Source organism: Myotis nattereri (genome assembly GCF_964212035.1).
Source record: "Myotis nattereri genome assembly, chromosome: 15".
NCBI classification, from domain to species: Eukaryota; Metazoa; Chordata; class Mammalia; order Chiroptera; family Vespertilionidae; genus Myotis; species Myotis nattereri.
In genome coordinates this window covers 53,170,462-53,194,534 of record NC_138090.1, presented here as the reverse complement: position 1 = coordinate 53,194,534, position 24,073 = coordinate 53,170,462, and the positions used below count along the sequence as shown (strand labels likewise).

The 24,073-nt window shown below is 51.5% G+C and overlaps 1 protein-coding gene across 2 annotated transcripts in view; it reads right to left on the bottom strand.

Moving 5' to 3' along the window:
• Nucleotides 1-23,671, bottom strand: part of PPP2R1A (protein phosphatase 2 scaffold subunit Aalpha) — a 30,849-nt gene extending 7,178 nt beyond the window's left edge. Inside the window, exons 1-9 of one of the 2 annotated variants that reach the window (XM_081107109.1) lie at nucleotides 23,366-23,671; nucleotides 13,754-13,844; nucleotides 10,182-10,282; nucleotides 5,842-6,074; nucleotides 4,753-4,900; nucleotides 4,483-4,638; nucleotides 1,819-1,933; nucleotides 1,643-1,713; nucleotides 1,225-1,359 (exon numbers count right to left, since the gene is read on the bottom strand). In XM_081107109.1, coding sequence (XP_080963235.1) covers nucleotides 1,225-1,359; nucleotides 1,643-1,713; nucleotides 1,819-1,933; nucleotides 4,483-4,638; nucleotides 4,753-4,900; nucleotides 5,842-6,074; nucleotides 10,182-10,282; nucleotides 13,754-13,844; nucleotides 23,366-23,443 — 1,128 coding nt within the window. In that variant the 5' untranslated portion in view covers nucleotides 23,444-23,671. Of the gene's footprint in view, nucleotides 1-1,224; nucleotides 1,360-1,642; nucleotides 1,714-1,818; nucleotides 1,934-4,482; nucleotides 4,639-4,752; nucleotides 4,901-5,841; nucleotides 6,075-10,181; nucleotides 10,283-13,753; nucleotides 13,845-18,510; nucleotides 18,697-23,365 lie in introns of those variants that run through there. The other variant, XM_081107110.1, reaches the window with a different exon arrangement.
• Between the last annotated feature and the right edge of the window lie 402 nt (nucleotides 23,672-24,073).

The following is a 24,073-nucleotide window of genomic DNA, read 5'->3' as shown; positions in this document are numbered from 1 at the left end:
TTTCAGAGAGGAGGGAAGGGAGAGAAAGAGATAGAAACACCAAGGATAAGAGAGAATCATTGATTGGCTGCCTCCTACACACCAGTAGGGAATCAAGCCCGCTATCCAAGCATATGCCCTGAACAGAAATTGAACCATGATCTCCTGGTTCACAAGTTAATGATTAACCAATGAGCCACACCAGCCTGGCTATCATGACCATTTCTATTACTTTTATTGTCTCTGCTAGCTTTTGAGCTCCATAAGGAACATGTCTCATTCATCCTCCTCTCTCCAGTACCCAACATAGTCTCTGGCCCATAGCAGGTGTCCAATACATTTCTGCTGAAAGAATAAATAATGGAATAACGAAATATTTTTGAACTCCTGTGGTCTACCAATATTATGAGCACTGATTTATAATACATATATATACAGACCCCCACCTATGTTTCATAAAGTATGTGAAGCAACTTATAAGAAAAGGCACATAGCCTGGCACATTCCCAAGGACTGGCCTGCTGAAGGTCTCTAAGGATCAAACTGTCTTAGTGTCTATCCCAGCCGTGGGCAAACTACGGCCCGCGGGCCGGATCCGGCCTGTTTGAAATGAATAAAACTATTGAAATAAAAGACTGTACCCTTTTATGTAATGATGTTTACTTTGAATTTATATTAGTTCACACAAACACTCCATCCATGCTTTTGTTCCGGCCCTCCGGTCCAGTTTAAGAACCCATTGTGGCCCTTGAGTCAAAAAGTTTGCCCACCCCTGAAGCCAGTGTAGCTTAGTGGTTGAGCACCAAGAAGTCACGGGTTCAATTCCCAATCAGGGCATGTGCCAGGACTGTAGGCTCCATCACCAGCAGGGGGTGTGCAGGAGGCAGCTGATCAATGTTTCTCTCTCATCAATGTTTCTATCTCTCTCTCCCTTTCCCTTTCCCTCTCTAAAAAATAAGAGCATTAAAAAATAAAAATAAAAACATATTTTAAAAAAAGTATTACTATTTTTTTGGTGCTCTCAATGCCCAGGAAAAGGACGAGCCCAGACTAAGGGCATGAAAGATAACTGCCTAATAAATGGACAAATGACTGCACAGCCCATCATGGCCAGAAACATTCAACTCATCAGAGATCTGGTGTCTGTTGAGATTCTAGGAGGTTCCTGGCCAATCTGGGAAAACAGCTGACTCACTGGTCACCTCTGCAAACCCACAAGTTCCAGAGCCTGTCTGGTGCCCTCACCTCATCCTTCAGCTGAGCCAGGAAGAGGGGCAGGAGGTGCTCGATGGTGTTGTCTTTGCCCAGGATGGGAGAGAGGCCCATGATGACTGAGGCCAGGGCCGATTTGACGTGTTGGTTGGCATCTGACACCAGCTCCTGGGAGGGAGAAGGGACAGCCACGGGGTTAGTGGCCAAGTAACTCCAAATCCTACGAAGCCTGAACGCAGCCTCCTTTCCCCTTGTCACTCTGGAGCGGGGGACAGCTCAGGCTTCCAGGGGAATTATTTTGCCTCCCCTCGGGGTCTCCAAGTACTTCAAACCCAAGGTGGCCCGGTCCAGAGGGCTGGGAACTCAGTTTGCATCTGGCTGTCCCTAAAGCCCCACCCCCCACCCCCACCCCTTCTTTTTGGTAAGCTCTGTCTGCTCTATTCCCCGTTACCTTGATGCAGGGCAAGATCTGGGTCATGATCACATTCTCCCGACAGTCAGCTGAGAGATTTTCACAGAATTCTGTGGACAGGGGAGGGAGAAAGGGGAGGTGAGACCTATGTCCTGGTTTTACCTCCAGCACCATGGACACCCACCCGCTTGCTGTGTTCTGTCGCCAGCACCAACCTTTGACCTTGTGGGAGGCTGCGGCCCTCACCTCGGCCTCACAGTCTTTCATCAGGTTCTGGAAGGCAGGGACCAAGTCTGTCTTGGTGATCTCCGGCCCCACGGCTTTCTGGAGCTGCAGGAAGGAAGGTGGGGCAAAGTGAGAAGGCTTGGCAAGTGCTCTGGACAAATGAGACCAAAATCAAAGTTAAAGGCAGCAGAACTAGGGGCAAGAATATGATTCTTAGAGTCATTGCCAAGTTCTAATCCCCCCACCACTGGGTGACCACGGGCAAATTTCTGAGTCTTTGAGCTGTGGTTTCCTCAATGGTGGGAGAGTCAGGCTGGGTAGGGCAGTGGTCACCAACTGTCTGGCTCAAATTCTTACTCTTACTTATCAACTGTGTGCACTTTGTATCTCAAAAGCAAAATGAAGACCACAAGGGTACCTACTGCATGGTGGTAGCAATCCATGTGAAAAAGTAATAAAAGGGACCTCCATACTGCTCAGGCAACTTGGGTTGGGTTTCTGTTACGTAATCCAAAATATTCTGAGGCTATACTATAGCAGCTCTCGCTGTTTATGTATTTTTTTTAAAAGTATGTTTTTATTGGTTTTAGAGGGAGAGAGAGAAACATTGATGAGAACCATCAATCCACGCCCTCCTCCTGGGAATGGAGCCTGCAATCCAGGCATGTATCCTGACTTGCAATTGAATCGGCGACCTCTCAGGGAGATGATACCCAACCAAGAAACACTGGCGAAGGCCTCTTTCTTTTTTTCAAGATTCGTTACCAGTGGCACGTTTGTAATTACGGGGGAAGAAGGCATACTGGGCCCTGCCTGTCCCCCAGCACCAGCGTTCTTCTGCAAAGCTAGGTCTTGAAGACCCGGAAGAAATCAGGGTGATTCGAGGCTCAGAAGGGAACAAACAAGTGAAGGCCTTGAAGGGCCCAATGCTACCCTTGTATTCACGTAATGGACACTTACTGAGTGTCTATTGTGTGCCCTGCTCTGACAAAGCTGAGCTTTTATCTAACCCCAGTGCGGACCGTCCGTGCTGTCCAGTAGCCAAGGTACAGAAGGAGCCTCTTCCATAGTGGTGCTGTGGCTCCCCGCAGCCACAATCCCACAGCCATGCTGTGCTAACATTTTCACAGGGAAAACCGGCAGTCCTGGGAAAGATCCTCAGGCTCCGAGTCCTCCCAGCAAACACCAGGGGAAATACTTACAGGAAGAGGGAGACACAGGGCAGAGGCACCGAGGCCTCTCTGCTCGGATGTGCCCATCTCTCCAGTTTTCTCCCTGAAGGGCCCCCCTAAAGCTGGCCCTGATGGTTCCTGGTGCATTTGCTCTGGCCTCCACAGGCCCTTTGCATTTGCCGCCCTTCCGTCTCAGCTCTCACCCACTCATGTTCTAGAACCAGTTGTGGCACCACCTCCTCTCCTCGGCGCCCACCCCCCACATCCCTGTTGGCCCGACACCTGTGACACGTGACTATGAAATTCAACTGGACCTTCCCCTTCAGACTGCCTGCTCCTTGGTGGATGGGCATGTGCTGGAGTCATGGATCCCTAGCGCCCGACACTGTTGGTGGCTCAAAGCAAATTCAGGTCCCGTGGGAAGAGCACTGTCCTGGGAGTCAGAGGCGTGGGATCTTCTCCCTGTTCTGTTTGCCTGGTGGTGTCACTCTGACCAGTCAAGCTGTTGGGCGGTCTGATGAGCTAACCTGTGCCCCCCACCAAGATTCACATGTTGATATCTTAACCCTCCAGGACCTCAGAATGTGAATGTATTTGAAGAGTAAGTTAAAGTGCAGTGAGGTCAATAGGGTGGGCTCTACTCCAAAGTGACTAGAGTCCTTACAAGAAGGGGAGATTAGGTCACAGACATGCACAGAGGGACGACCATGTGAGGACACAGGAGGAAATGGCCATCTGCAGCCAAGGAGAGAAATCTCAGAGAACTACCCGGCTGACGCCTTGACTTCAGAACTGTAGCCTCCTGAACTGTGAGGAAACAGAACACTCAGCATGTGGTGCTTTGTTTTGTTTTGAAACTTTTATTCACTGTTTTATTTTTCATTTTTGAGCTCATCTTTTTTTTTTTTTAATATGTTTTTATTGATTTCAGAGAGGAAGGTAGAGGGAGAGAGACATAGAAACATCAATGATGAGAGAGAATTACTGACTGACTGCCTCCTGCATACCCCCTACTGGGAATCTAGCCTGCAACCTGGGCATGTGCCCTTGACCAGAATCAAACCCGGGACCCTTCAGTCTGCAGGCTGATGCTCTATCCACTGAGCCAACCTGGCCAGGGCAGTGTGTGGTGCTTTGTTATGGAAGCCCCAGCAAACTCATTCAGGCTATGTCGTCCCTTTTGTCCAAGGAGAGAAAGTTGGATCAAGTCAGGAATGGACACGTGCTACCCTTCTCTGCTCCTAGGGCCTCCTTCCCATAGAACCTGACCCTCAGAGCCCTTCTCCCCATGGCGCTTCCAGCTGCCACTATCAACCAACCAGGTTGGCACATGAAGTGAGGTCCAATAAGATGATCACAGAGCTCCCACAGCTCAAACACCCCGTGATTCCACTGCAATAAAAGAAAACCCAACTCCTATACATGCCCCAGCCCTTAGCCTCCGAGAGCCCGTTTCCTACGTGTCAACAGTCCCTCACCTACCTCTGTGAACTTGTCAGCCACCATGTATCGGACGCGCCACGACTTGTCCTCAGCAGCCTGGCGCAGGGTGGGCATCACCAGGGCCTCCAGGTCCTCCTGGGGCAGGAGCTGGGCGATATTCACACATGCCTCCACGGCCAGCAGCCGCACCGAGTCCTGGAGAGAGGATAGGGGCGGGGAGAGGGCAGCAGAGGCCCTGTTAGCACTGGATTCACCTCCTGCTGCAGGGTCTGCCGGAGGGAGGGGGGAGGGGCCGGGAGCAGAACCCACCTGCTCGTCAGAGGCCAGGTTGGAGAACATGGGGATGATCTCACTCTTGACGTTGTCCAGCTCCAGCACCTTGGCGAACTCCCCCAGCTTGGAGGCTGCGGCCCGCCGCACCATGGGGGTGTCATCTGAGCACAGGTTCCGGAAGTACCTGGGAGTCGGGATGGGATGGGGCTCAGGAGGAGTCCCTGAGACCTCGGGCAGCAGGCAGCATGGCAAAGGAGCCAGCAGACTGCAGCCACGCAGGTCCTGGCTTTGCCTGGTGACCTTGGGCAAGTGATGATGCCTCTCTGTGTCTTCCCTGCCCTGTACAAGGAGCTGACAGTGAAGGGCACTGTGAGGTTTAAATGAGTTCCCATGTGTGAGCACGTGGCAGCCTAGCTGTCTGCACATAAATCTGTAGAGGACGGTAGGTGCCGGTTATATTACAACAACATAAAACTGTGCAGCTGAGATGCTGGTCTAGGCCACTCAAAAGTTTTACTTTCCAGCAGTGACTGCTCCTCTTGGAGGCGAAGGGGGCGGAACACACATCTCTAAGCACATGTGGGCAGCTGTCCACCAATACTCTGGGTAAGTAAGGGCTCAGGGCCTGGGCTTGCTGCTCAAAAAGTGTGTGGGGAATGGTGGGTGGACAGAAGTTCAGAGGGAGGGGCAAGTTCTCGTCCAATTAAAACCATGTTCATTCATTCTTCCCAAAGGCAAGTCCCTCCCTGCAAGGAATTTCCTGGGGCATCAGGACCAGCGGTGGAGAGTAGAGGAGGCTGCCAAAGGTCTGGACCGGGGCAGGCCTCAGATAGCATCACGGGTCACTTGTCTATGCTTTTCTATGCCAGATTCTGCTGAGCACTTCATATGCGGTAATCCTTTCCTTGCAAGAAGCAAGGGGAGGAAGGAACTGTCATTATCTATATTTCCTAATTGAGCAAGAGGCAGTGTCCTTGGTGACACAGCTTCTCCGAGGGGGGGAAGACAGGGGCTGGGAGAGCTCAGGGGTGTTTGGGACTTGGGAGGCCTCAAGGGGCTGGGGCTTGAGAGAAGCGGACCAGGCGGAGGGGAGGCTGAGCTTCAGGGGCCACAGCTGGGACTCACTGTCGAAGTTCTGCCTTGACGGCGCTGGACACACGGGGGTAGCAGACGGAGAAGAGGCCGCAGGCCGAGGTGCGGGAGGTGAACCAGTCGCCACCCGCCAGCCGCTTCACCAGCGGCACGAAGTGGGCCTCCAGGTCGGAGGGTGAGTGCTCGTGCGAGATGGCCCGCAAGGACTCCACTGCCTTGTCCCGCACCACCGTCTCCTCCACTGTGGCCAGCGACTCCAGGGGTGGCTGTGGCACAGAGCACGAGGTCACGAGATGCTCCCTCCCCACCATCCCCAGCCCTGGAGCCCCCACCCTGAGCCCCTCTGTGGGTTCATTTCTAACCAGGAACCTGTGATCACCCCATCCCAGCCTTTACGCAGACCTCATTTAGGGGTCCTTCAGGAGCTTCAGTGGGGTGGTCCATGAACCTCAAAACTGTACACACCACTTTCTGAGGAGAGGGCCACCACTGCCACTAGCACCTCAGAGTGCAACAATCCTCGTGACAGTGACGGGAACTCTACACACTAGGTGACCCAAGGAGGCCACCGTCACCAGCTCGGGGGAGGAGGGTGGTTCTAACACACTGACTCCTAGGAAGCAGGTCCTGTTTCTGTCTTCATTTGAAAGAAGAGGGACCTGAGCCGACAGCCCAGTAAGAGCCTCTCACCCAGGTCACCTGCTCCAGGGCCTCGAGGGTTGAAAAGCACAGCTGTGGTCTCTGACAGGCGACTGCATCAGGAGCTCATGTTAGTGGGGGTCTTGGGGGTGTGACTGGTCACTGGTTTGTCAGGGTGAGGCCTGGAGGGACACCTGATTGCTCACCTTTGTGAACCCAGAGCCCAGCAGAGCTCCTAGCACAGGGCAGGAACTCAGTAATCAGTAATGAAGGAGACTCAATCTATTCTCTTTTGTTCAAATAAAAGCTTGGAGGTCTGTAGTCTGAAGACCAGTGTGGCCTTACAGGTATAAGGCAGCAGAAAGAGCCCTGACCGGTAGCTCAGTGGTTAGAACGATGGCCCATGTGGTCCTGGCCAGTGCCTGGGATCTGGGTTGTAGGTTTAAAGTGGGGGATCTTGTGGGAGGCAGCCAATCAATGTGTCTCTCTCAAATGGATGTTTCTCCTTCTCCCCTCTTCCCCACCCCCCCACCTCTCTCTCTAGAAATCAATGTAAGAGCATATCCCCCAGTGAGAATTAAAAAAAGAAGAAGGTAGGAAGAAATCACAAAGGAAAATACTGCCAGGCCCCGACAAGTAAGAGAATGAGGCACTGAACACAGGTGACAGATGGGACGACAGAGAGAGCAGACCGTGGCATGTAGCCCAGGGAGAACAGCTGCTTCCCAGCTCATCATTGTCACCACAGGGGGGACACAGCTTTACCCACTGGTTTTCCAAAAGTGGCCAAAAGGGCGAGGTTTTAAGTGTGAAAAAAATGTCATCTAACACGTGCTACAACATGGATGGGTCTTGAAGACACTATCCTAAATGAAATCAGTGAGTAGAAGACCAGGTATTGTAGGATTCCTGTAGACCCAGAGGGTAGAGTGGTGGTTTCTGAGTGCAGGGGTGTGGAGAGGGGACTGGGGGACGGGGGTGCTGGGGGGTTACTGATTAATGAGTAGTTTCAGTTTGGGAAGGCGATCTGGAGACGGATGGGGGTGATGGCTGCCTACAATGTGCATGCACACAGCACTGTACACTTAAAAATGGTTAAAATTGTAAAAATTCATGCATATTTTACCACAATAAAACATTTGAAAAAAAATCAAAGTTTTTGAAAATCTCATTTACAGAAGGTTGGCAATGATTCAAGAGGGAAACCTAATGCTGTGCTGGCCTGGGGACCCCCAGTATGAGGCCTTTGTCATAGGTCCTGCTCTCTCACAGGCTGGATTCAGGGCCAGCTCACGCCAAGGTGCGAAGGTGAGGTGGGAGGGTGATGTCACTGGGCTACTGCAGGGACTGGCACACAGATGGCACCCAGTCAGTGTTTACCGAGTGACTGAAGTGATCTGTCCTTATAACAGAGGCCTGGGGACCGAGGCTGGGTGTCATGGATTTATGCCCCCTGTAGGAACAGGTTCTTACAGAGTGGTGCCCGGACCACCCACAGTGGGGGCACCCAGGAGGCCTCCCCCAGCGCACACCTGAGGAATCACTCCAGGGCGGGGTCTAGGAAGGTGCAAGATCAGCAAACGCCAAGTGATGCTTTGGCACAATGAAGACCCAGTGCCATGGGGCCTGGCTGTAAACAACAGAGGGTGAGGTTCTCAAACTGAGACCAAGCCTGGGAGGAAGGGGCGAGGCCTGAACCTCCTTAAATCATCTGTTGTCTCCTGAGAGGGTCCAGACTCTCAAAGGGATCCACCATTCCAACAAGGTTAGGAGCTGCTGATAACAGAAACAATCCTGGCGCTGCAGCTACACGAGTCCCTGTGAAATTACTTCCCTTTCACCACTGTGAGACCGAGGGCGAGTGGGGCCTGACGCCGCTCTGGGTTCCCACTGCCTTGCTCATGTGTGTGGAATGAACAAATTGCACAATAGCCATTTCTCCTTTTTTCATAACTTGTCAAAATCCAGGTTAATGCCTCCTCCTCCAGGAGGCCTTCCCTGACCACTCCTCCATCCATCTAAACTGGGTTAGGCGCCTCCTCTGGATTGTAAGGGCTCCAGCTTCCCTCTTTCTCAGCTCTGAGCAGCCTGTAAAACAACCAGGCCCTCTGAGAATAGTACAAAGGAGAGGTCATGGTTAAGAGGCAGGGGCAATTCACTCAAATCAGTCTATGCCTCAGTTTCTCATCTGTGAACTGGAGCATGTCCCATCACTGTGAGAAGTGATGGGTCACTGTGCCTCAGGCACTTGGAACAATAATCACGGGCATTGAGTGAGCGTCAGCCACTCTGACCCGACTCCCTCTAGGCTCCTGGAGGGCCTCAGAATGTCTGTGCTGCACAGTCCAAGAGATCACATGTGACTGACCCCCAGAAGGAAGCGTGTGATGACTGGGGTTCACCTCACTGAGAATGCTCTGTGGGAAGACCCTGACCTGGCTGGGGAAGGACCCCGGGTTCCAGTGCTGGCTCCCAGAAAGCCTGAGTCCCTCCCCTATCTGGAGCCCTGGTGATCTCAGCAGTGTTCTCTGCTCAAGTCCTCTGAGAAGCTGCTGAAAGCTATGCATTCTCTCCTCAGAAAAACTGACGAAGGCCAGGGCTGCAGAGAGCTTCATGGCGTTCAAGGGCCCCCCCCTTTCAGGCTGGTCCTCGGACCGCCCATTCCTCATGGCAGGCCTGTTCTATGTAAAATGCAAACAATCCCATTCACATATAATTTTCTGTGTACACACAGATGAAAGCTCAGATACCAGCACTGAAGGGCAATCATCACACCTCCTGACTTAATGCTGTTTGGAAAAAAACAACCTATCACATTTGCTGAAATCCAACATACCAACAATTTTAAGAAGCATGTTATATTATACACCACTAAAAGGAAGGCTGCTGACAGTAAGTAAGACACCATCAAGTGCAGAGGACTAGTATGAAATACGTGTTTAGAAACAATGAACTACGTGTTTAGAAGCAATGAAATACGTGTTTAGAAACAATGAAATATGTGTTTAGAAGCAATGAAATACAGAATTACTGGGAGGAACGCCATGGCCCAGGGGTCTGAGGAACAGAGAGAAACCAAGGGCCTGGGCCACCTCTGAGGTGTTTTCTTCCCAGATCACCGACTGGAGTACCTTCCAGAGGCCAACGGGGGTCCTCCCTTCTCTTCTCCCAAATAGCAGTCAATGTTAGTATCTGACCCTTCTCTATGTCCCCGGCCACCACCAAGCACAGAGTCAGACTGGCAGGCAGTGGGGTAGGGGCTTGGGGGAGACTCAAATGGACATACCTGGAATCCCACCTCTGCCATGTACTAGCCGTGCGACTTTGCACAAGACGCCCAACCTCTGGGCTCATCTATAAAAAGGAAACTCTCCCTATCCCAAAGGGTGGACATGACCACATAACACATGGCATCATGACAATGGCAGCTAACACCTGTTAGTAGTACTACGTGCCTAGTACTGTGCTAAGGCTCAATTATAAAGATAGGTGTTAATGACTTCCATTTAGAGATAAGCAAAGGATAGCACAGAGAGGTTAAGTAATTTTTAAAAGTCACACAGTAAATCAGTGGTAGAAGCTAGCCTGACTCCTAACCCAAAGCCCCAACTTGTTGGATTAAATTAAATGCCCAAAGCCCATCTACTGTGAGATGACTCCCAATCACCTCCTATATTCTCCCCTCCCTGAACCCCAAGGGGAAGGCAAGAGCACTTCCCCGCCTCCAGACTCACCAGCAGGCAGTGCACATACTCCGGGCCTCCAACCAGCGTGGTGAAGGTTCCCAGCTGTTCCGCCAGGGCCAAGAGGACCTCATCCTCATCGTAGATGGTGTCTGTGGTACCAAAAGAGACTCTGTTCCAGTTCCATCCGAAGTCTGACTCCAGCCCCTTAAGAAGCCAAGCTGGGAACATGCAGCCTCATGCTGCTTCTCAAACTATAGGCACTCACTGCCCCCACCTCCACCTGGGCTGGCACGGGATCAAGGCACGGGCCTGGGTTGGATGACAGGGCACATGCCCGGGTTGTGGGCTTGATCCCCAGTGGAGGGCATGCAGGAGGCAGCCATTGATGATTCTCATCATTGATGTTTACCTCCCTCTCCCTTCCTCTCTGAAATCAATAAAAATATATTTTTTAAATAAAGTTTTATAAAAAGAAAATGCTCTGTCCTGATGCTAAACCTGAAACCATTCTCTTCCAGCTCCATCCTATCTTCCCTGAGGTGGTGGGAACTGCTGCATCCTTAGCATCTATGCTAGCATCTTAACTTCCTGAGGTTAAGCCAGGCCTATGGCAATCCAGCTAGACTACATTTCCCAGGCTCCCCTGCAGGTGGCATGGACAGGTAACTATACTCTGGACAATGGGGTGGGAGTGGAAGTGGTGGGTTCCAGCTCTGGGTCACCTCTTCATTTTTTTTTTTTAAATATATTTTATTGATTTTTTACAGAGAGGAAGGGAGAGGGATAGAGAGTCAGAAACATCGATGAGAGCGAAACATCGATCAGCCGCCTCCTGCACACTCCCTACTGGGGATGTGCCCGCAACCAAGGCACACGCCCCCGACCGGAATCGAACCTGGGACCTTGAGTCTGCAGGCCGACGCTCTATCCACTGAGCCAAACCGGTCAGGGCTGGGTCACCGCTTTACCACAACCCTCTCATGGTGTCATCATTGCCCCCATCTTGTGAGGCTCCTCCTCTTTTCTGTACTTGAAATGTTAGGCCTAAAGGCAGATGTCAAGCTACTCTCCTCTGTCTCAGGGAACCTGCATTCCTAGGTCTTTGCAACAAAACAAGGGAGTGCTTTCAGGGCAAACCTGGGATTTCTGAGCATATTTTCACTAGTGTTACAGGAGTCCGAGTCTTTACATGACAGGTTATTGTGCAGCTCCACGACAAACTCGCATGTGACTTGACTCACCGTGCAGTCAACCCATGTCTCACAAATTAAGGCCAAAATTTACCAACACTGGTCTCTCTAACACAGCGGGGACATTAGGTGGTAATTTCCCCCTCATAATGTCGATTCTGAACGTTCTGTAGGTGGAAGCTCAGGACTTTTACCTTTTCTGTCTGAAACAGTATGAGCTTTTCCGAAAGACAGTGTATCTGCCATTTACTATTTTGAACATTTGGCAATCTCTTGAAGCCCAAAGTAAAGAAAATCTGATGTCATTTGGGATTACAGCAGCCCAAAGAAACCTCTCTCTTGAATTATGTGACTCTACAATGTAATAAAGATAACACATACATTAAACTCCCTGAACCTTCACAATGGCCCCCATCTGTCTGACGATTATTTCCATTTTACAGATGAGGCAATGAAGCCCACTGAGGCGAGGACTGAACGCAGACAGCCTAGCCCCGGCACCTCTGCTCTTAGCTGCTGTCTCCCAAGTTGACGTCCTGCCTCTGGCCTTCTTTCACTCATCCCGCCCCTCAATACAATTCTGCCTGCCCGCTAGGTTTATTTTTGTCCATCTCATGCCCCACCCTCCACCAACTATCTATAATGGCTGCCCTGCCTTCATCTACTGGATTAAACCCAAACTGCTACCTGGCACCCAAGGCCAGCAAATTCCAACCCCCCACCACCCACCTGCCACTGTGCCTGTCCCAGGTGAATCCCCAGGTCCCAGCCTGCCTCCATTTGCTGTTTGCTCCTGCCGGTTTCCCTCCCTGGGCTGCCTTCCCCATGGCCATTACAGAATTACCAGCAGCACTTCATCCTCCCAACAACCCTGAGTTAGGTCTGGCTCTTACAGGTGAGGGAACTGGGCAGGCAGGTGGAGTGGCTCCCCCAGGTTTATCCAGCAGGCTGGAGGTTGGTGGCACCGCTGTGTTTCAAACCCAGGTCTCTCCAACTCTTTCTCTCTCTGCAACTATTTAACCCCTTGTTATACTCTGTGCCACAACCCTTGTCCCCTGCAGCCGCAGAGGTCGCCCCTGTCTCAGCATTCCAAAGCTCTCAAGTCTCTCCAACAGTTCATCAGAGCAAGCCACCTGGTTCGGGGCCATCTGCTCTGCGTCACGTGTGCAGATGCTGACGGTGGGACTGAGGCTTTAGTTGTGGTTTTAATTAGTATAGAGTTGTCATGGGAATCACGGGAAGAGAGGATTTACTAGTGATTGGTGTCAGACATTGTCCTAAGGGCTGTGCCTACACCTTTGCTGACAGGAGTGCTCAGGACAGGCTACTCATTCACATTTAAGCAGCACTTAGCACATGCTGGGTACCGTTACCCGGTGTCTATTTCATCGTCCTGTCAGGTTATACTATTACGCGCACTTCACACGGGAAGAACTGGAGGCAGGCAGATGTGAAATACATCGCCTGAGGTCCGTCAGCTAGAAGTGATACAGAGCTTGCATTTGAACCCAGGTAGTCGGGACCCTGATGCATTAACCACGTGAGTTTGGAGCCAGCATGACTAGATAGCATTCCGAGTCAGCTCCTGTGTGACCTTGGGCAAACAGATCATCTTATCATGCCTCAGTTTCCTCATCCAAAAAATGGAGGCAATCTTACCTACCAGGTGTTGCCGTGGCATTAACTCAGATAATGATGGTGACTTACATTTACTGAGCACAGGCGCCGGTCTGGGGACTCTAGGTGAATGAACTCAATCCTCTCAAGAAAGGGTTTATTTAGCACAGTGCCTGGTATGTGGCAGGCATACAATAAGTATTAGCGATTATTATTATTATTATTATTATTATATGCTCATCCCCATTTTACACATAAAAACTACAGAGAGCCCAAGCCACAGGCTCGGTGGATAGATCGACAGTCCTTGGACTAAAGGATCTCAGGTTTGATTATGGTCTAGGGCACATACCTTGGTTGCAGGCCCCAGACCCCAGTCAGGGCGCATGCAGGGGGCAACCAATCGATGTGTTTTTCTCACATCCATGTTTCTCTCTCTCCCTCTCCCCTTCCTTTCCACGCTCTCTAAAAAAAAAATCAATGGAAAATATGCTCCAGTGAGGATTAATAATAACACAAAAACACTACACAGAGAGTGAAGTAACTAGTCTAAGTCACTCAACTTCTAATGGTGGGAGCTGCAATTCATACCTGCCTACACCTGTCTCCAGACCCCTGTCCCCAATCCCTGCCCCTAACATTCCAGATCATTCCTTCAGAGAAGGACTGCACTTCTCCTCACAGTCCCTGCGCACCCATGTCTAGCAGAAGGCAGACACAAACGACTTGTTAAATCCACAGCAAGGCCCCTTACCCAGCAGGCACCACCCTGACAGCCCCCACTCCACATGAGCCAGAAGTGCACGTGGTTACCTGTCAGGAAGGGCAGAAGCTCACTGCGGGTCCTCTCCACCCCGAGGGCCAAGGCGATGGTGGACAGCTTCTTGATGCTGTTGAGGCGAAGCTATTGAGAACAAGAAAAGAAGGGGAGAATGTGAGCAAGCCCAGCTGTAAGAGAGTCCGACAGCACCTGAAACTAAGTGTGTGTGAAGACACCAAATAATAACTTGGCAAACACCTACCAAGTACCTCTGTGACCTTCAGTCATGAAGTTAGCATGGGAGCAACCCCTCAGCAAAGCAGCTTTGGGGTCTTACTGAGGTGATGCCCGCTCAGCGGCCCTTCCCAATTCTGTGTAAAACCCCACCTGGCCTCACCCCCACCCCACAGGCCTCCGCTTTCGTCCCCTCTTGCACTGGGCACTGCTGAGCACACTACACATCACACTGTAACAGCAGCAGCCACACCACAGTGCACTTACTCTGCGCTCCCACATTCAGTCTTTTAACTCTCACAATCACCCTGGGGTCAGAGGATTATGAGCTCAATTCTACAGAGTGGAAATGGGCTTGGGGAGCAAGTACCTTCGAAGGGTCACCCCGCTCAGATGGCCTGGAGCAAGGAATGAAACCCAGGACTGTGGGCTGACCGTGATGATAACAGAATAAACAGCACTGTAACAACACTGCTATAAAAACAGGAGTGGCTGTGCAGTAGTAACAATACCACTAGTGTAACAGGCTGAATAGTGGCCCCAGAAAGACATGTCCCAGTGCTGGCCCGTGTAGCTGTGAGTGTGAAGATAGGGAGCCCTTGTGAAATAAGAGAAACCTATCCCCCAGCTCCTGGCATGCAGCCCCTAAAGCCTGGTAATTTCCTGAGTGATTGGTGCGCCTTTTGTTCTAACGAGGTGACTGTGGATGGGGACTGGTCACCAGAAAGACCAAGCCACGAGTGGAACCTTGGACCTCTCAGCCACACTCTGCATTCTCCAGAGAGGGATGGAGACTGAGTTAATGATCATGCCTACACAACGAAGCCTCCACATAAATCCCCAATAGGAGGGGTTTCAGGGAGCTTCCGAGTGGGTGAACACATCCAAGCACCGGAAGGGAGACAACACCCCAACTCCACAGGGACAGAAGCTCCCACACTCTGGGCCTTCCAGACCTCAGGCCTATGTACCTTTGCATGTGACCGCTCATCTGCATCCTTGACCACAGAAGACACTGGTAAATGTGTTTCCCTGAGATCGGTGTGCTGTTCTAGCCAATCATCAAACCCAAGGAGGGTGTCAGGGAACCTCTAATTTGTAGCCATGTCCGGCAGACGTTGTGGGTAACCTGAGGACTTGCCATTGGCGTCTCAAGTGTGTATGTGTGGGGGGCAGTCTCATGGGACTGAGCCCTTAGCCTGTGTGATCTAACTGGTCAGTGTCAGAACTGAATTGAACTGAACTGAGTATGAATAGCAGGGCTCCCAGCTGGTGACACGGAGAGTTGCTGGGTGTGGGGAACTCCCCCTGCAACTGGTGTCAGAAGTGTTGAGTGGAAGTGTGCGAGAGTAAAGAAGTAAAGGAGATACACAGAAGAGCAGGTTTTCTCTGCAGAGGCCTAAACCCTTAGAAAAGAAGACACAGACACAGAGAGGGAAAGGCCAGGTGAAGACGGAGAAAGATGCGCCCACAAACCAAGGAATGTCAAGAACTGCCAGCAGCTACCGGAAGCTAGGAGAGGGGCATGAGTTTCCTCGGAGCCTCCAGTGGGACCTCATGTGATCCTCTGGATGCAGGAAGGTAAGCACGACTGACACCCCCTTTCCCCACTGTGCGAAGAGGCTTGGAGAGGCAGAGGCACCGGCTAAGTGAGCACGGAGAGAGTGGGGACTCCAAACTAGCTGTGATGGCCCGGCTGGCTGTGAACTCCTCCCCCCGTGTTTCTCCATCTTGACAAAGGGGCCTCCCCCACCCGGGGCCTCCCCCCTGCCCCCCCGGCTCACAGTGCCATCACCAGAATGCAATGAGATCATGTGTGTGACAGGGAAGGGGACACGCTCACGAGTAAGCCACTGCCAGGCACAAGTGGGAACTCTCTTCCTGGAAGGAGAAGCAGGGCAAGAAGGGACCGGGCTCCCTCAGCCTGTCCTTTCCTGGGCCCAACGCGACTGCGGAGAGGTGTGCCAGTGACACATCAAGTAAGTTCTGTTTAAAAAGTCTGTAGGGCCCGGCTGGCATGGCTCAGTGATTGAGCATCGATCTATGTATGAACCAGGTCATGGGTTCAATTCCCAGTCAGGGCATATGCCTAGGTTGTGGGCTCAATCCCAGCTGATTAATGATTCTCTCTCATCATTGATTTTTTTTAAATATATTTTATTGATTTTTTACAGAGAGGAAGGGAGAAGGATAGAGAGTTAGAAACATCGATGAGAGAGAAACATCAATCAGCTGCCTCCTGCACACCCCCTACTGGGGATGTGCCCGCAACCAAGGTACATGCCCTTGACCAGAATCGAACCTGGGACCCTTCAGTCCGCAGGCCGACGCTCTATCCACTGAGCCAAACCGGTCAGGGCTGATATTTCTATCTCTCTCCCTCTCCCTTCCTCTCTGAAATCAATACAAATGTATTTTAAAAATAAAAATCCCTTTGGGATCACAGACAATGAGGAGACTCTATGATGAAATGCTAAGGTGGCCTCCCCTCAGACACACCCCCCACACATACACATTTTTGATACGACGTCACTAGGTTTTTGGACTCTCTGGGCTTGAGGGGGTCCAAAAACTCACCTTCCTGACTGTAAAAGGACCTCGATGAAATTAGGTATTGCAAGGTCTGCAACTTATTTTCAACCAAAAAATAAAATGGAGAGATTTTTTTAAAAACCTGAACATAGTGAACACTAGCAGCGAACCTGGCTGCTAAGTATATGGCACTCACTACACTAGCTCAGAAGTCAGAGGCTCTCTCTGTAAATTGCCAGAAAGTGTTTTCAGCTTTGCGGGCCACAGGGTCTCTGCCCCAACTACCTGACTACGTCCTTGCAGCACAAAGCCGCCGCAGAACCAGACATGTTAACAAATGGGCACGACTGTGTTCCAATAAAAGTTTATTTGCAAAAGTAGACAGCGGGCTGGATCTGGCCTACGGGCCGCAGTTTCTGGCCCCTGCACTAGTCTTTCAGTGTTCTGTATGTGTGAAGTCTTCCATAATAAAATGTCAGGGGGAGCGGTGACCCAGTTGCCTATTTCTTTCTTTGTCACCTTCAAGCTGGGTCTCTGGGTTCTTCTGACAGCTGGGCTATGGGGAAACGTACACATGAGCCAGGGCCACCCCAGGCGAGCAGCAGCCCTGAGGACAGTGAGGAGTGCCAGAGAATATCATCATAAGGCCAGTAACAAGCAGGAGCAGCTAACAGTTACCAGAAGCTTACTATGTGCTTGGCAGCAATCAAGGACTTGGCTTGGATAATTAACATACTCAATCCTTACAACTCCGCTCTGAGGTCGGTATTATTACTAGAATCCTTTGATCCACAGGGAAGTTGTCACTTGCTGGAAAGCAGCAGAGCCAGGACCAAAGCCAGGTGCCCTGACTCAAAATCTCAACATCATGCTGTCACTTAGGGAAGATGCCCAACGGGTGGGCCCGTGAGAATCAGGCCGTGCCTGCCATGGTGCAGAGCCCCCTTCCGTCCACTGCCCTCCCTGGAGATTCCGGCTTGGGTTTCATGAAGAACATCTGCTGCTTCTCTCAGCGAAGACAGCACCTTAAACGCTTACAAAGGGCAGCACAGGGTGACGCTTTGGAGCCTCACTGCCTGTGTTCAAGGCTAAGCTGCTGTGCATGTTGGCTGTAGGATCTGGGGCCACACTTTGTACCTTTTTGAGCCTCAACTTTCTCACCTGTGAAATGGGATTATAATACCTACCCTCAGAAAGTTACTGTGAGTACAAAGTTACATACTACTGGGAATACCTTATCACCGGACGTAGGTCAATAAGGGCAGGATCCTGGTTTATTTTGGGCTCCAAAAGGGCACGAGTGGCAGTTGGCTAGCTGTCCACCAAGGTCTCTTTTCCCTTCTCCCATAGTGACAGAATAAAGACAGAAAGAAAGAAAAAAAGACAGCAAATATTTCCATGGTACTTGTATGTGCCAGACACCGTTCCTGGTGTGCCAATGTTTTAACTCATTTGATCCTCAAAACAACTGTGAGGTAAATATAGGATCACCCACTTTATGGCAGAGAAAAGGAAGGCACAGGGAGGTTAAGAAACCTCACACACTCATAGGCGGTAGAACTAGGATCTGAAACCTAGCCAGTTGGCTCTTAACCAGTAACCACCAACAATCTGTATTTCTGGTGTGTTTTTTATCGAGGGAGGGAGAGGGGTGCGGGGCAGGGTTGGGGGACTTCCATGGACCCCTTTGGTAGGTCTAATGACAACCACAATTTTGAACTAGAAGTGAGCATAAACACTAGAAGTGAGCTAGGAACAGTCATGATTTCCACTGGGGACAGAGTCACAGGTTTGCTAACGCTACTTACAACATGCTCTTGTAATACTAGAGTTCATAATAGAAGTTAAATTTGAATTAGAGGTTAGTGAAAATAAAGACGTTATGCTTCTCATCCAAATTCACGGACCTGCCCTGGGAATACAGATGGGCCCCGGGTTAAGAGCTCCTACACTGGCTATGCTGGTGCTCCTTAACCCTTGCTTTTCAGCTGTGCACATGACCCCCACCCCAGCCCACCCCCAAGAAAAGACATTTCCAAATCACCTTTGCATCTGGATGTTACCATGAGATTAACGTCTGGCCAATGAAATCCAAGTGGGAATGGCGTGTGTGACTTCTAGGGAGTGTCCTTATGGGGAGACTGGGTGACAGCCTTTTCCCTTCCTTTCTGTCTGGAATGGAGCTATGACGGCTGGGGTTTTAGCAGTCATCTTGGGACCTTGAGGTAACCTGGGGATGGGGAGGGCAGAATGGAGGATATGCAAGCCTGACACCCTAACACCACAGAGTACCATTTCAGCTTGGCTTGCCACCAGACTTTTTTTTTTTTTCCCACAGAGAAAGGGAGAGGGAGATAGAAACATCAATGATGAGAGAAAGTCATTAATCAGCTTCCTCCTGCACCCCCCACACTGGGGATCAAGCCCACAACCCGGGCATGTGCCCTGACCAGCAATCGAACTGTGACCTCCTGGTCCATAGGTCCATGCTGAACCACTGAGCCACGCCAGTCAGGCGCCACCAGACTTTTTGATCATGAGTCAGAAATAAACTTCAAGCTCATTTAAGCCTCAGTTATTTAGCGTTTTCCTATTACTTACAGCCAAACCTAATTCCAACTAGCTCAGCACATGACCTAGTTCTGGACAGAGACATTAAGAGCAAGTCGGCCGAAGAGCTTCCAGGAAAGATTTTCCTCTTTGAGAGAAGGGAGGACATGGAGCACCTCTGCCCTAGAATGGCCCCTGCTTTTAGCAAGGACCTACTGAAAGCAGACGCTGCGGCAGGCTTGTGACCACAGGAAGCAGGTGAAAAGGGCGCACTCTGACCCAATTATGTAATATCCTTGTTAGTAATAATAGGGAAAATGAACCTTTACTTGTTTCAGTGACTATGGGTTGGGTTCTCTGTAACATTTCTGATATAGAGTAGCTATTAGTATCACTAAGAAACCTAACCATTTAAAGAGTGCTTGCTCTGTATGAAGTTCAGGACTTTACACATGTTCTCTCTCAATACCACCTCTGTGTTTATTTTACAGTCGAGGAAACTGAGGCACAGGGAGGGAACGCAGGTCACCCAGTGAATTTGTGACAGAGCCTGGAACGTGAACCCATGTTCCTCATCAGCATTCTACCAACTTCTTTTCTGGTTTAAATTCTCAGAGGGCAGCCTTAATTCTAGCTCTGTTTCACCGAGCGCCTAGGCACTCTATAAAAAGGCGTGGGAGCCTGTCATGCCCTGTTTCTAAGATGTGGACACGCCATGCTATTGCAAGATTAGACAGTAGCTAGCAACGGTGTGTCTTTACAAATCATTTAATCCTCACAATAACCTGGCCTAGTGTGTCTTCTACCCTTTTTCCCCATTTAACAAGAAAATCAAGGCCCAGGAGGGTTGAGTAACTCATAACGTGGCCAGACCTCGGTCTGCGTCCTCCCACAGAACTGCCTCCCGTGCGTCACCTCCAGGCCTAGACTTTCCTTTAAGGATGGAGCAAGGGACCACAGCCAAGAATGCAGGCAGTTGCCGGGCTGGTGTGGCCCAGTGGTTGAGTGTCGACCCATGAACCAAGAGGTCACTGGTTCGATTCCCAGTCAAGGCACATGCCCAGATTGTGAACGTGATCCCCAGGGGGGGAGGGGAGTACAGGAGGCACCCAATCAATGTTTCTCTCTCATCACTGATGTTTTTCTCTCTTCCTCTCCCTTCCTCTCTATCTAAAAGCAATAAAAAAAATAAATAAATAAAATAAAAAAGAATGCAGGCAGCCTCTGGCAGGTGGAAGAGGCAAGAAAACGGATTCTCCCCTACAGACTCCAGAAAGGAAGCAGCCCCGCCAACACCTACATGAGCGCCCATTGAGGCCCATCAGACTTCCGACTCCCAGAACTCTAAGATAATTCAGTGGAGCCCTTTTAAGCCACTCAATTTGCCTCAGGAGTTTCCTGGACCAGGGCTGCTCTCAGTCTCACCACTGTGGACATTTGGGGCAGATAATTCTTTGCTGTGGGGTTGTCCTGTGACCTGTAGGAGGCTTAGCAGCTTTCCTGACCTCTATTCACCAGAATCCAGTAACACTCCCCCAGTCGTGACCTTCCAAAAGGTCTCCAGACTTTACCAAATGCCCCCGGTGGGCAAAACCACTGTCATTACCTGCCTGCTCTTTCCTCCTGGCAGGTTCTCCCCCAGCTTCCTCGGGGAGCGGTGTCCTTCGGGTGCCCTCTTAAAGTCTGCATCATCACAGGGGCCTCCCCTGGCGGGCCCACTTCGTGCCTGCTGTGTAGTCTGCCCCTTCCCTTGCCTCCTCCTTCAGGTCTTTGCTCAAACATCACCTTCTCAGCAAGGCCTTTTTTTTTTCTTTTTTTTTTTATTTTAAATATATTTTTATTGATTTTTTACAGAGAGGAAGAGAGAGAGATAGAGAATCAGAAACATCGATGAGAGAGAAACATCGACCAGCCACCTCCTGCACATCCCCCACCAGGGATGTGCCCGCAACCCAGGTACATGCCCCTGACCGGAATCGAACCTGGGACCCTTCAGTCCGCAGGCCGACGCTCTATCCACTGAGCCAAACCGGTTTCGGCTTTTTTCTTTTTTAAAAAAATATATTTTATTGATTCTTTACAGAGAGTAAGGGAGAGGCAGTTAGAAACATCGATGAGAGAGAAACACTGACCAGCTGCCTCCTGCACACCCCCCACTGGGGATGTGCCCGCAACCAAGGTACATGCTCCCGACTGGAATTGAACCCGGGACCCTCCAGTCCACAGGCCGACGCTCTATCCACTGAGCCAAACCGGCCAGGGCAGCAAGGCCTTTTTTGATCACTCTTAAAAACTGCACTCCCAATGCCTCTTCATTTTCCTCCTTAGCACTTATCCCCATCTAACACACGGCACATTGTACTAATTGATCCTGTTGTTCATGTCTGTTTCCCCTCACTACAAGGTCAGCTCTGAGAGGCCAAGAGTCTGTCTGGTTCCCTGTGCCTAGAACAGTGCCCTCCGCAGAGTAGAGCTCCCCCCACCCCCAAACTACGGAGTCACTATCACAACATCCTACTGTCTCCTTCCCATCACATCGCACATGCGTTATTCATGTATTCCGCTGTCTCACCGCTGTCTCTTGTGTAACAACTGATGTCACCACTACATCCTCAGCACCGTACCTGGCATGTGGCAGGTGTCCCGTGAACAAAGGAGTTCATTCATACAGCGGCCCTATGAGCTAGAATCAGTGGTTCTCAACCTTCTGGCCCTTTAAATACAGTTCCTCATGTTGTGACCCAACCATAAAATTATTTTCGTTGCTACTTCATCACTGTCATGTTGCTACTGTGATGAATCGTCATGCAAATATCTGATCTGCAGGATGGTCCTAGGCGACCCCTGTGAAAGGGTCGTTCGACCGCCAAAGGGGTCGCGACCCACAGGTTGAGAACCGCTGAGCTAGATAATTAGCTCCACGGGAGAGTAGAGCAAACCAGGGCTCAGTGCCAATGAGCAAGAGGAAGAGCCGGCTGGCGGCATCACCATGGCCTGTGTCATTCCAGAACCCCAGCGGCTGGGGTTTCATAAACAGGGAAACTGAGGCCCCGAGGGCAGACCGGACTGCTTCCGCCCTGACTCCCCATCATTAGAGCTACCATTTATTGGGCTCTTTACAAGAGACCAGACACCGTTCTATTACAGTTGTATTTATATATATATATATATATATATATATATATATATATATATATATATTATATATATATATATATATATATATATATATATATTGATTTTTTACAGAGAAGGGAGAGAGAAATATCAATGAGAGAGAAATACTGATCAGCTGCCTCCTACACACCTCCCACTGGGGATGTGCCTGCAACCAAGGTACATGCCCTTGACTGGAATCGACCCCGGGACCCTTCAGTCCGCAGGCGGACGCTCTATCCACTGAGCCACACGGCCGGGGCTATTACAGTTGTAGTCACTCGTTCAGTCCCTCGCCACTCCCCTAAAGAGGCCGGGACTATTATTTATGATTATTTGCCTACACTTTTATGGAAAGCAGAGTCGCCCCGAGCAGGGAAGTCACCTGCCCAAGGTCACGCGGCGGGTGGGAGGTGGATATTGGGGGGGGGGGGGGTGCAAACCGTGGACTCCTCTCAATGCCTCCCGGTCCCACTCACCACAACTGTCAGCCCGTTTAGTAAACTGTCCGCGCCCCGGACAACGGGAGGGTCCCAGGAGACGGGCGGGATTCCACCTCTTTCATTCGTCCCTAAATTGAGCAAGTTTCCCCCCTTGGAGGTGGGGTATCTTCGCTAGCTGACTCTCAAATCAACAAAAACAAACAAAAAAACCAGAACCGGCAAAGCGGGGAGACATTGGGACGACAGCCTTCACCTCTCAGTCCCGATTTGGGGAGCTGACCCCACCCACAGCGCGGAGGCCCAGTCGCCGAAACCCCGGCGGAGAAAAACCTACCCGGGTCGGAACAATCAGGTGCCCGCCCCCCCCCCCCCCCGCACTCGGACCCAAACCCACCGGGGGTCACGCAGCAGCCGCCGCCAAGCCCCGAGCCCTCCCCCAACCCCAACCCCAACCCCAACCCGGCCGACCCCCTGGCGGGCCGCCGCCGCCTCGGCCCCCGGCAGCCGCGCGCACTGGGGCAGGCCCGGGACCCTCCAGGGCGGCCCTCGCTCCCGCCCTCCGCGGGGCCCACCCCCAATCCCCGGCGCTGTCTCATCGGTTCCGGGCACCCGGACAGATAAGAGCTGGACGCTGATTGGCCGCCTCCCCCTTCCGCCACTCCCTGCGAACACCGAGCCTTCTCCGCGAGGGTCGCCCGTGCCCCCTGGCCCCTCATCCCGCCTCCCCCAAGTCTCCCGTGGCCTCCGGACCTGAACATCCTCATTGCGGAGCTCGTCTATGAGCACCGCGATGGGGTAGAGAGAGTCGTCGCCGTCGGCCGCCGCCATCTTGGTTCCGTCCCGTTCCTGTCAGACTGCGCCCAGCGCCGTGCTGAACCCGGGCTGGGAGGGGCAGAGGCGGGAGGAGGAGGAAAGGCGAGTGTGGGGGCGCACGAGCCACTTCACAGGGGCTGCCCTTCGGTCACTGCCCGCCCCACGCTGGGCCGAGCCCGAGTTTCTTTGGTCCGGACGAACGAAGTCCCCGCCCACCTCCGATTTCCTATTGGTCGAAGGCCTGCCAGAGCCAGAGGGTAGAAAGCGGAAGTGCGTGGTATCTCAGCGACCAACATTGTACCCGCCTACGTCGCTACTAGCAACGGCGGAGACGAGCAGTTGTTTCTAGCCAATGAGGGGCAGGATTGGGAGGAATCGCAGGCTGCCCTTCTGCGGGTCCTGCAGAAAGCTTCTGCGCCTGCGTCACTAGGAATGCATGACATCATGTGGGGAACTGAGACCGTCTGCAGGTTTTGGCTTGTGAGGTCGCTGCTTCGCAGGCTCGCGGGCGGACAACCCGCCCGTCTTTGTGTCACAGGAGGGGAATGTGAGTTTTTGATTTATGCCTTTGTTATGCCGAGGCCCAGAGAAGGGTGGCGACTTGCCTTAGTGTCTGGATTAAAAATCAAGCCCCAGCCCTAGCTA